The sequence below is a fragment of the Ovis canadensis genome, chromosome 7, assembly GCF_042477335.2.
Source record: "Ovis canadensis isolate MfBH-ARS-UI-01 breed Bighorn chromosome 7, ARS-UI_OviCan_v2, whole genome shotgun sequence".
In the NCBI taxonomy this organism is placed as follows: Eukaryota; Metazoa; Chordata; class Mammalia; order Artiodactyla; family Bovidae; genus Ovis; species Ovis canadensis.
Window position 1 is genome coordinate 111,349,458 of NC_091251.1, and position 12,153 is coordinate 111,361,610.

At 53.7% G+C, this 12,153-nt stretch overlaps 1 protein-coding gene across 19 annotated transcripts in view; it reads right to left on the minus strand.

The window, feature by feature from the left end:
* Positions 1-12,153, minus strand: part of FOXN3 (forkhead box N3) — a 446,930-nt gene that overhangs the window by 117,864 nt on the left and 316,913 nt on the right. For all 19 annotated transcript variants that reach the window (XM_069597307.1, XM_069597297.1, XM_069597300.1 and 16 more), the window contains one exon: positions 5,936-6,000. In XM_069597307.1, the coding sequence (XP_069453408.1) occupies positions 5,936-6,000 (65 nt within the window). The remainder of the gene's footprint in view (positions 1-5,935; positions 6,001-12,153) is intronic.

Below are 12,153 nucleotides of genomic sequence, written 5' to 3' on the forward strand. Positions count from 1 at the left end.
CAAGAAACTCTGATTTGATCCCTGGATTGGGAAGATCCTCTGAAGTAGGAAATGGCAACCCACTCCAGCATCCTTGCCTGGGAAATCCCAGGGACAAAGGAGGCTGGCAGGCTGCGGTCCACAGGGTCACAGAGAGTGGGCTGTGACGGAGCCACGGGGCACGCTACTATCTGAGACCTTTGAGAAAGGCCTGGTTCGAGGATCAGGACACGGCCAGCAGTGGCGGACCTGCCTCCTCTCTTCTGACCGTCTGCTGAAGGGAGCAGTCCTTCCACTGGGCTGAGGCCATTTCGACCCACATTGGGACGTTGCTAGGACGGACCAGCGCGGCCATCTACGGGAAACCCCTGCCATTTCTGAGGTCCACTCCTTGATCCTCAGGCAAGAACATGAAACCCTAGGCCTGCCATGAGGTCTGTCCAAGGTCACAGCGGTTACCAAGCAGCAGAGCTGGGACCCAAGCAGGTCGGTCACTGGCGACGCACGGCTCCGTCACTGGTGACGCTCGGCTCCGTCCACTAGAACCCGTCTCTGATGCACTAGTAGTGGCTGTGGGGTTTGTCACAGCAGCGAATACACCGAAGAGGGGCGCTACCCTGCGCACATTTTAGCTGAGAAAACCCGCAGAGCAGCTACGGGACACAGGAAGGGGTCAGTGTCGTGGAGAGCGGCAACACACAGGACTCCCAGCAGAGCGAGCCCTTGAAGGCCGCCGGGAGCCTGGCGTCTGAAGCGAGTCGCCTGCGGGCATAGCCGACTCCCTGCAGGGTTCCCAGCGTGGCCTCTCGGTCTGCTCCCGGCCTGGGGTGGCTCTGTCCTGCTCGGGGCACTGGAAACGCCTCGAAGGTCTTCTTCCCAGCTCACTAGTGCAGCTGGGGGGCTGTGAGAAGCGAATGCAGAGAAACATCTGCCCTGCGCGTTAGGGGCTTTATTCGAATTCCACTCCTGCGTTCTGCGGAAACAGCGCTAGTAACAGCGGCCTCGTCCAGCAGGGCCCGGTGGGCTGGCCGGGGGCAGGTCTGCCCGGCGAGGGGGCGCTTCGGGGTTTGAAGGGCTTTGCGAGAAGAGCGGGGAGGCAGGGTCTGCCCCCAGGGCTGCCGGCGGTGGTGCGGGCCGGGCGGGCTTCCCCAGGGGACTCCAGCCCCATCCCCGCCCGACACGCGGAGACAGAGAGCAAAGGTGAGGCCCGGGCCACGCGGTCAGCGGTCACAGCTGCGGAGGCAGCAGCTTCTCTCCGAACAAAACCCCGTGCGGAGCTCGGGGGGCCTGCAGAGCCCACGAAGGCCCCAGGCGGGCGGACGTGGAGGATCCTCGGGGCGGGGGGAACAGGAGCAGGGATGACCCGCACGGTGGAGGGAGCAGAGGAGGGTCAGACCAGGGCCCAGGACCGCCTCTGACTAGGGGTCGCTGGCCCACTAACATAATCCAACCACGGCTGACGTTTAAATGAAGGAACCTAATTTTCAGTCTGAACAAGTGAATGGAACGTGTGTATATGTGCGGGGGGACAAGGGTTGGGGATCGGGAGTTCCAAAGAGGGAAAACACACACACATGAAACACTGTTTTCATTAAGAAAATATGATGTTACTATTAATACCTAAGAAATTTTAATTTACCTAAGAAAATTTAATACTTTGGCCAAAACTTAATACTGATGCAAAGAGCTGACATTTGAAAAGACCCCAATGCTGGGAAAGATTGAAAGCGGGAGGAGAAGGGGACGACAGAGGATGAGATGGCTGGATGGCATCACCGACTCAGTGGAGATGAGTCTGAATAAATTCCGGGAGTTGGTGATGGACAGGGAGGCCTGGTGGGCTGCAGTCCGCGGGGTTGCAAAGAGTCAGACACGACTGAGCGACTGAACTGAACTGCAGAAATTTTAAAATGTATTTCACAAGGACACCCTATTCCGTGCTCTGTAATAAGTTATACGGGAAGAGAGTCTAAGAGGTGAAGAACCTGCCTGCCTATGCAGGATACACTGGGGACTCAGGTTTGATCCCTGGATAAGAAAGATCCCCTGGAGGAGGGCATGGCAACCCACCCACTCCTCCTGCCTGGAGAATCCCATGGACAGAGGAGCCTGGTGGGCCACAGTCCACGGGGTCACAGAGAGTCAGGCATATGTGTATGTATAGCTTAATCCTGCTGTACACCTGAGCCTAACAACACTGTGAATCAGTCATACTCCAACAAAAAGGTTTTTTTAAAGATAGTTTTAAAAATGTATTTCACACCCAGAGATCATCAGAGAGACACACGGAGACAGGCAGAGGGGACGCTGGGGACGCCTGTCAGCTGGCCACGCCTGAGGGTGCGGAAAGAGCCCCACTCATCTGCTTGGCTTCATCCTGGGGCCCCTTTAAACACAGGGCTGGTCCCCTTCTGGCGCTCAGCTAGGTCTCTATTGTACAAGATCTGAAGTGCTCTCTACCCGCTCAAACTGTGAATGTCCTGAAATTGTCTCTCGCAGCCTAAATGGCGTTTACAATAAATACTGTGAACTGATGAAACGACCAATTATGTTAAGTATCCGTGCCTGGTGTAATCCAAGCCAAATCTTAGCCCATTATCCTCAAAACCGGGAGATGAATCAGCAGGCCCTCTTGCCAGCGACCCCGCAAGAACCAGATCCCAGAGGCCGCCCTGGCAGCACCTCCAGCGCTTCCAGTTGATTCCTGCAATCGGGTTTACGCTGGAAAAAAAATTACTGTGCTGCGTCCCTGCTCAGCAGCTCAGAAACCAAGTGGCCATCAGACAAGGCACACCAGCCCCCGCTGCGACCGCGAGGCTGCCATGCTCCTGGGGCGCAGGCTTGCCCTTCCATCACTTCCTCTTCGGAGCTTTTCTCCCGAGACACACCCTGGAGTGCCTAAGGCATGACTGCGAAGCGCCCACAAGGCCCTGTTTCCGCGCCCGCCCCGGGAGCCCTACAGCGCCCTCCGCCTGCGGTCCTCTCATGCCCATGGGCTCTGGTGGCTCCCTCTCCGGGCACGCCCCCCTCAGCAGTTTCTCCAAGGCCCTGAGCAAGTGTCAGCTCTCCCAGGAAGTGGCGGCCCCGTGTGCCCTCCCTCCTGACAAAAGCAAGGCTCAGCCCCTGAAGCAACTGGCCTATCTGCTCCTTATGCAGTGTCTAGATTCCTCCATTCTCTACCCCTAGGTCCAGGCCGCAGAGCAGGTCCTCCCCAGCCCCAGGGCAGCCTGGCTCCTCAGGTTCTGCCTGTGGTCAGGGCCCACGGTCACAGCTGGGCTTTGCTGGCCGGCCCTGTGTCACCCCGTGTGACCAAGCTTCACCTTCTTTGCTCCTAGAACTCAGCTCTTTAAGGCATCTTCTTGGCCTGCTATCTCTATGCCTGTGGCTGATCCTAGTAACAGAGTTCTCTCCCAGCCTGATTATCCAGGAAAACATCTTCCTGCTTCCCATAGACATTTAAAAAAAAAGTGGACATATACTGAAAGTATAAAGTACAAAGATGAGAAAGCAGGCACAAATCGGCTACGTTTTCTTCTACTTGATCCTAAGCTAAACCTCCCGCCGGCGTGACTGGGCAGCTCCCTTCTTTCTCCGCCCCTCTCTTTACTGTGAGACTTTTGTTCCTGAGCATCAGCAACTTCTTAATGAGCACTGTCCACCAGAGAAGCCCGACATCCGACAAACATCTGCAAACCAGAAGCAGACTCACAGACCCAGAGGGCAGACTTAGGGCGGCCAAGGGGACAGGGAGAGGCTGGGGAGGGAGGGACCTGGAGCCTGGGATGGGCGGGTGCAAACGATGACATCAGGATGGATCAACAACCAGGTCCTACTGAAGAGAGCAGGGAACTACATTCAATATCCTGTGAGCAACCACAATGGAAAAGAATATGAAAAACATACATATATGTATATTCATAACCGAGTCAGCTTGTTGTACAACAGAAACTAATACAACACTGAGAATCGACTATACCTTCATGAAATAAACTAAAAAGGCATTAATTCAGAAGAATACACATAGTTTTGAAACTCTTACCATGACGTAAGTGTCTTGCAAACTCTCTATACAGATACAGCAAGTGAAGAAACAGGAAATACCATTCACAAATCTCCACCCACTCCCGAATTCTCACCACGACCCTGATTTCCACATGTACCAAAAAATTAATAGGACGAATGGAATTGGATGTGGATTCAACGAGCATCTGAAATCTGTAATAATTCAATTCTCAATGCCTAAGAGTAATTAGGAATATTTAACCCTATAAAGAACAGAAACTATGTCTACCACCCAATGAGACAGAATCTCACAATGAAATCGCTCAGCTTCAGAAACCTTATCAATTTTTCCCTCATGCCTGTGCCCTGTAGAAATAACCAAAAACTAACATGCTTAGAGCAAATCTTCCCTAATGTGGAACTTAATGAATAAAAATCCTGTAGGAAAGTGCTCTCAGTAAATAAAATCACTTTTGTGAAAATAATCCAACCATGAACGGCATTCGTATCATTGCTACAGATCTAGAGGAAAAATAAGGTGCGTACAACTCGGAAATCCCCTTGAGAAAACCCAAAGGCTCATCATCTACACTTTCTGAAGGGAGCACTAAGTATATATCTTTTAAATCATGTCTTAATATTTGAGAGTGGAGGCATTTTCCAATTGTTTTCTTAAATATTCAGGATATCTATAACAGTTACTAAAATCAGAATTAACCAGACCTGCCTGCCTAAATTTCACCGACCAAGCAAAGACACAAAGTCCTAAGTCCCCAATTTCACAGGCTACATAAAAAAGCATGCAATTGTATGGCCTTGAAAACAACTTCGCAAAGGCGAAGGCGTCTCTCTCAGCTGTCTGAGCTGCTCTGGAAACCTGAAGCTAAATACTTCCTAGCTGCATTTTAGTCTGCTCTTTCCCACCCATGGCTGACCCTCGGCGTGTACTTTTAAGAAAAAGAGGCTTAGCAGCTCTCAACCAACCAAGGTTCACTGAAACTCCTCAACCTAGAGCCCAGGACAGGTCCGAAGCTCTTGGCACCAGCAACCCACTTGCTTCGGGTCAGTGGTGCCCCTGTGAGGCCCAGCCAGTCAAGAGAGGCTAGCGGCGAGGGCAAGTCAAGACCCTCGGGGGCAGCCAATTCCAGCCGGTCTGCAGGGCAGGCATGCTGAACGGTCATCTCCCCAAACATGTTCTAAAGTAGACAGCAGGCATCTTCTTGCTATCTTTAGCCACGCAGTCTTCTTTGACTGCGGCCATTTCTAAAGACGCTTGACGGCAAAATTAGAGATGAAAGGCAGTTTGAATTCCTTGAGTGCATGGGATAGGAAGTTGTTAGGCAGCTGAGGACGGAATGGACAGCAGGGAGAATGCACCCCTGTGCCCCTCGCAAATGACGCCTGCAGGGACAAGAGGTATGGGTGTGAACTCTGACCCTCCAAACCTGCCTCAGTCACCCTTCTGGGCACCCATGGATGTCGGACAACAAGCAAGAAGTGAATCTCCACGAGACCCGAGCACCCAAATGCCCACAGCATTCCTCGGAGATTGCCAAGTGCAGGCAATCCGTAACGGGGTTTGACTTCGGTTTTCTCAACCCATTTCTGTCACCGAGACATCGTTACGCATAATTCCAATTTCACCAAAGCAAGCCAAGCGCTTCTCGAATCTCACCAGTTTTCTCAACCCATTTCTGTCACCGAGACATCGTTACGCATAATTCCAATTTCACCAAAGCAAGCCAAGCGCTTCTCGAATCTCACCAGTGACGACAGGCCAAAGAAACCGTCTCATCTCAGACCAACGAGTCAGAGCAACCAGGAGATGAGTGGAGGATAGAACAGAGAGGCACGGAGACACAGGGCCACCCGCAGGAGGCACCCAGGCAGGGGGCAGGGGCGCCCCTCCGCAAGGAGGGTGGGGATGAGGGGGCAGGGGCGTGCAGAGGCCTACCTTGCAGGAGGGCTCCGTTCCTCTTGAAGAAGGTGCTGCCTGGCCAGAGGGGTGGACCTGATGTGCTGAAACAGAAGAGAAGGCAGCGTGAGCCAGAGCTGTCCACACTCGCTTGGGGGACGGCCTACCAACACGCCCTTCCAAGTGGCTTCAAAACACCGTCCCAGCTATGCCCTATCCATACCCTCCGAAAATGCATCTTTGAAGAGCGTTAGGCTTGTTGATGGAGAAGGCAATGGCAACCCACTCCAGTACTCTTGCCTGGAAAATCCCATGGGCAAAGGAGCCTGGGTAGGCTGTAGTCCATGGGGTCATGAAGAGTTGGACACGACTGAGCGACTTCACTTTCACTTTTCCTTTCGTGCATTGGAGAAGGAAATGGCCACCCACTCTAGTGTTCTTGCCTGGAGAATCCCAGGAACGGGGGAGCCTGGTGGGCTGCCATCTATGGGGTCACACAGGGTTGGCCACGACTGAAGCAACTTAGTAGTAGCAGCAGCAGCAGGCTTGTTGAATGACGAACGAGCTACATCTTTCAAAGTGCAGATCCTGTCCGTGTGGGTATTCTGATCACCGTCTCAACCCTCCTCCCTCCTCTCTCTCTCTCTCCCTCTCGCCCCCCCCGCCCCCCCCGCCCCCCCCGCCCCCCCCCCCCCGCCGCCCATCCATGTCTTCTGAGGTCAGCAGGTTTTCCACCACTTCCGGTGCCACTGGCCCAGTGCAAAGGCAAGTTTCCCTTCTGGCGTTTCTGCCACCACCCTTAATGCACAGATCTGACCTTGAGCGCCTCCCTCCCTCCCTCGCGGCCAGTCTCCCATCCCGTTTTCAATTTCCTGGCTTACAGTGTTGCACTCTGTATCCTATAAAACATTTTGCAGCTATGTTACCACTCACAGCTCTGTAACAGGAGAGGCAAGGAAAGGGGAAAGATCAATGCATCACACAGACACTTTATCACATTCATAGACCAGCATTTTCACTGTTTTAAGACGCCCAGTGAAAAACTTTATAACCTAGCCTGTCTTAGGAAAATATCCTTGGAGTGGAAAGGAGGTGATTCTAAATCAAGGATTGGTTTAGATTAATGTTAGCGAGCACTTAGTCAAAACTGTTACTACAGCCAGCCCCAGAGGTGGCATAAATTACTTTCTCCAAAATAGAATGTGGCAAATGATCCTGGTTAAGGCATTATCAATCACCTTCAACATTAAAAAAAATAAAAAATTGGGTCTGAATACACATCTGTAAGTTTGGCGAACATGAACACCCCCCCCGCCCCCCCCCCACATATATATACAGAACCAAGTCTGAAGGACTTGCCAGTGCATGCTTCTAGAGTCAATCAGGGTCTCCAATAATGCAACTTGTTAACAAGAAGGAGAGATGTCAGGGACACACTCTGTTGACCAAGACTTCAGTCCCAGAGATACAAACGGCACAGCAGGTATGAGGACTCGTGAGTAACGGCAAATGTGTTGGAAAACACACGGGGGGAACCCTGACTTAAAGGATGGAGCTTCTGCTGATTCTGGCGCCGGGCCACCCCGCCCAGGGCAAGCGAGGCTGCCGCGTCCCCGCGGTGGCGCTGGCGGCGGTGGCCCCCGCGCGCCCGGGGCCGCGCAGAACAGACGACCTGGAGGGGCCTCAAGCCGCAGGTGCCGGCAGCCGGCAGCCGGCAGAGCCTCTTCTCTCGGACTCGCATCCACTTCCAATCTGAGGCTGATCAGAGTCCCATGAAGAGTGCCTGAAAATGTTTAAGAGTATCGTTTTGCAACCCCAGCCGGCTCCTGAGGCTTTCCCACCTTATTTTTATGAGAAAGCAGGAAATAGCCACCTGGCTATTGCCAACACTGCATCACCTGGTGTCTAAAGGGAATTAAAAACAGAGGACTCCATTACAGAGGAGCTGCTGCTTCTGCAGAATTCAGAACAGAGTACTGCTGCAGAAGCCTCAATATCCGGCTTGCTTCCCTCCAAGCCTCCTCTCCATCCTGACCCGATTTGGCTGGAAACGGAGTGGACGGCGGGGGTGGAATAAACGCGGGGAAGAGAGGACGGGTAAACCCAGCCGGTAGATGCGGAACGTTCCCTGTAGGTTGGAAATCCACTCAGACATGTCTACAGCGTCCCGCTGAGGCACCTACACCCCGGCCGCGGCAGGCGCTGCCGTGCTGGCGCGGAGGCCGTCCTCACGGCGCACAGGGAGCGGCGCCGCCCCTGCCCACCCAGACGGGGCCCTGCCCGCCCGAGACACGCGTTCACCTGGGGCCTCTGTCCTTCAGGTGAGCCGTTCTCTGCTGTGCTCACTGCGAAGCTTTTGGGCTCACTGGCCTTATATCTCATTCTCTTCTTTGGGAAGGCTGCTCCCAAATGACATCTTCTAACTGTGAGGAGATGGACGGATTTATTAAGTACTTGCTGAAAACTGTGCTTGGAAATGGACGGAAAAATTACAAGCCTTGTTATGGCCTCTCGGAGCTTACTGTCGTGCCTGTGTGTGCAAAGTCGCTTCACTCATATCTGACTCTGCAACCTTATGGACAAGCTGCCCGCCAGGCTCCCCTGTCCGTGGGATTCCCCAGGCGAGAATTCTGGAGCGGGTTGCCATGCCCCCCTCCAGGGGACCTTCCCGAGCCAGGGATCAAATCCGCGTCTCTGACATCTCCTGCATTGGCAGGCGGGTTCTTTACCAACCACTAGCACCACCTGGGAAGCTCACAGTCACACCTCGCCAGCCCCAGTCTCCTGTAAATCTATCCAGAGAGACTAGAAATGTGTGCGGAGAAGACCAGTGATTGTGGTCCTTGTGGCTTCAGGTTGGGGGCCGCAAACTGATCTTTCCTTCCATTTGGAGGTACTCCTGGCTCATGGGCCTTTAAAGCCCAAAGTTAGTTTGAAAAAGTAAGTGAAATTACTTAAAAGTAGATAGGAACCACAGTAACTCAGAGAAGCTAGTGATCAAGGTTTTTGTGGCAGAATTTCAGATACATCACCTTGCCGACAAAAGTCCATCTATCCAAAGCTATGGATTTTCCAGGAGACATGTAAGGATGTGAGGGTTGGATTACATCCTAGAAGGCTGAGTGCTGAAGAATGGATGCTGTTGAACTGTGGTGCTGGAAAAGGCTCTTGAGAGTCCCTTGGACTGTAAGGAGATCCAACTAGTCCATCCTAAAGGAAATCAGCCTTAAATATTCATTGGAAGGAGTGATGCTGAAGCTGAAGCTCCAAGCCCACTCTTTGCAACCAGCAAGCTAGTCACCTACTGAGAAAAGCCTATTCATTGGAAAAACCCCTGAGGCAGGGGAAGACTGAAGGCAAAAGGAGAAGGCAGAGGATGAGATATCACACAGTGTTGCAGACTCTGTGTGTGTGCGTGTGCGTGTGCATGTGCGTGTGCGTGTGTGTGTGTGTGTGTCTGCGTGTCAGTCATTCAGTTACGTCCAGGGGGCCCGCAAAGTGCTGGAGGTGACCGAGCGACTAACACACGCCTATGCCCACTGAGTCTGTAATGGTGCAGGCCTTCGGTACAGGCCCGTGGACTGCAGCCTGCCGTGAGTTTGAGCAAACCCTGGGCGACAGTGAAGGACAGGGGCGCCTGGCCCGATGCAGTGCACGGGTCTCGAAGGGTCAGACACAACACCGTGGCTCACCAACAACTCAAGCCACCCCGGAAACCACTCACTCCCACGGCAAATCAAGGGGTGGGGAGTGGGGTGCTGTTTGCGGGGGTGGACGGAGGACTCTCCTTACGCAGTGAACTAAGTGCCAGGCCTCTGTGTTGCCAGCGGTCACCACCCTGGGCAAGGGCCACAGGAGCTCCTTAAGGGTCCTCAGCCCCCTGCAGTGGTGCTCACGTTCCCGAATCACCACGGTCATCACGTGTCCCGTGGGATCCTCCCAGCTGCGAGCGAGCAGGGCAGGGCCCGCCTCCCATCCTGCAGGTACAGAGGAGGAGGGACGAGTCCAGATCATCACGGCGGGCCAGTGGGCAGTCCGAGCCCAGCCCAGCGCGCTGGCAACGGCCTCGGCCCCGCTCCTCACCGTCCGCCTTCTCTTGCAGGCTCCTGGCTGTCAGCCCTGAACTCTCCTCCACGCGAGGAGGCTGCAGATGGTGTTTCCCTGGGACTCTCTCCGAGGAAAACCCCAGGGTGGAGAAAGCAGTCAGCTCTCCATACGACAGACAGACCCGTGGGCTCAGATCAGAAGAAATGAGCCAACGCCACACCACAAACGTCCTGTTTCAGCGACGCTCTAACACAGTCCACGACCTCCAGCCTTAAGAGCCAAACCCACATGTGGCAAAGGTGACCGCCGGGTTAAGAGGCCTGGCCAGCCAGAAGAGGCAGCTTGTGAGCTGACATCTGAGAACACGGGCCCGGCTGACCATGAAGACCGGGGCTCAGCCAGCAAATCCCCAGGGAGGCGCCCCACGGTCCAGGCAGCACGGCCAGCATCTGCCGGAGACGCACCGCCCCGGGGCTCACGCTCGCTGCGGGGTTCCGCCAACTCCCAGAGGGACCCTGAAGCCAGAAGGCTGCCCGGCCCCAAGGTGGCCCTTGGTATGATGGTGTCATGGGTCAGGTGACACCCATGGGCTTTCACTGTGGTCAGGACTGGCTGAACAATAAGACCCTGGGAGGTTCTGGCAAGAACCACACCCATATTCACCAGCCAGGACATTCTGTGAGCCTAAGAAAATTAAGGAAAACACTGTACTCTAAGTACAGTCTAAGGGCAGGAGGAGAAGGGGGCAACAGAGGATGAGATGGTTCGATGGCATCATGAACTCAACAGACGTGAGTCTGAGCAAACTCTCGGCATTAGTGAAGGACAGGGAAGCCCAGTGTGCTGCAGTCCACGGCGTCACCAAGAGTCAGACATGACCGATCAACTGAACAACAACAGCTTTTTGTAAAGTATCTGCTTTTTCCTAAGGACCTGGCTGCAGAGGGAGAGCTGGTGGACCTGGGAAACAGGATACAACACGGATGAGCCCGGAGGACATCACGCTGAGTGAGACACGCCAGTCACCCAAGGACTAAGACTGCATTTGACTGCAGCAGCCGAGTTCACAGAGACAAGACTGAACGGGAGTTGCCGGAGGCTGGGCGAGGCCGAGCGGGCAGGAGACGAGACTCGGTTACTGGGTACAGAGTTTCAATTTTGTCAGCTGAAAGCGTTTTGCAGGTTGGTTCCCACTGCTGTGAACGTACTTAACGCCACTGAACAGTAGATTTAAATGGTTAAGATGCTCCGTTGGATGGTGTGTGTTTTACCACCGTAACAAAAAATTTGAATATAAAGTGAGAGAGAGATAGAGAGTAAGAGAGAGAAAGGATGAATACAAGGAGGACCCCCAAAGAAGAGTCCCGGGCGGTGAAAGAGCGCCTTCCACACGGTCTCTCCGAAGGTCCCTGAAGTTAAGGTCCCTGCCAGACTGGCCCAGAGCACACGAGAAAGCAGAAAGCCCAAACCGACCAGGCAGAGGAAAGGGAGGCGGCGACACCAGCCTGTCCCAACCCGGTCCCTCCTGAGGCCGGAGGGGGCCTGCCAGTCTTCAGGCAGCAGAGCGGGTCCTGGCCAAATTCTCAGCACCGAAAAAGCATGATGGCAATTCTGCCGGATGCCTGACGTCGGTCACCAGACTGTGTCTCCCCGGGAACAAAACATTCAAGGCAAGCCGCAAAGAAGGGAGAATTCCTGGGAAAAAAGAGAAACTCGGAATTCTACTGTTAATTCTAAGTGTGGACTGATCACAGGATGTCACAGGAAAACAAGCTGACCTGTGCCACATGCTAACTCAGACCTGTTGGCTGAAGGGTGCCAGTCCTGGAGTTTGGAGTGCAGGAATCAGAGAGACTTGGGTGAGATGGTCTCAGGTTTCAGAAGACACCCATCATAATTTGAGAGGCATCACTAAAGAGCCCCGTTGAAAGTTCAGAACTCTCAGAAGGGTTCCTGACACTTGCTGACGTGCAAAGGGATCTCAGTGGCCGCCTGGTCCCATCCAAGGTCCAGTGGCAGAAGCACAAGATTTGGACTCCAGGAATCTGACTGCTGGACACACAAGGCAGAAAGTCTTTAAATCTGTCCGCATCTGAACTCCACGCCTATAAACTGGGACAGTAACAATGTGTAGCGTTAGAGAATTAAATGAGATGACACATGCTCTGAGCACTGCAACAATCGCAGCGGCCATCTCGGTTACAACGATA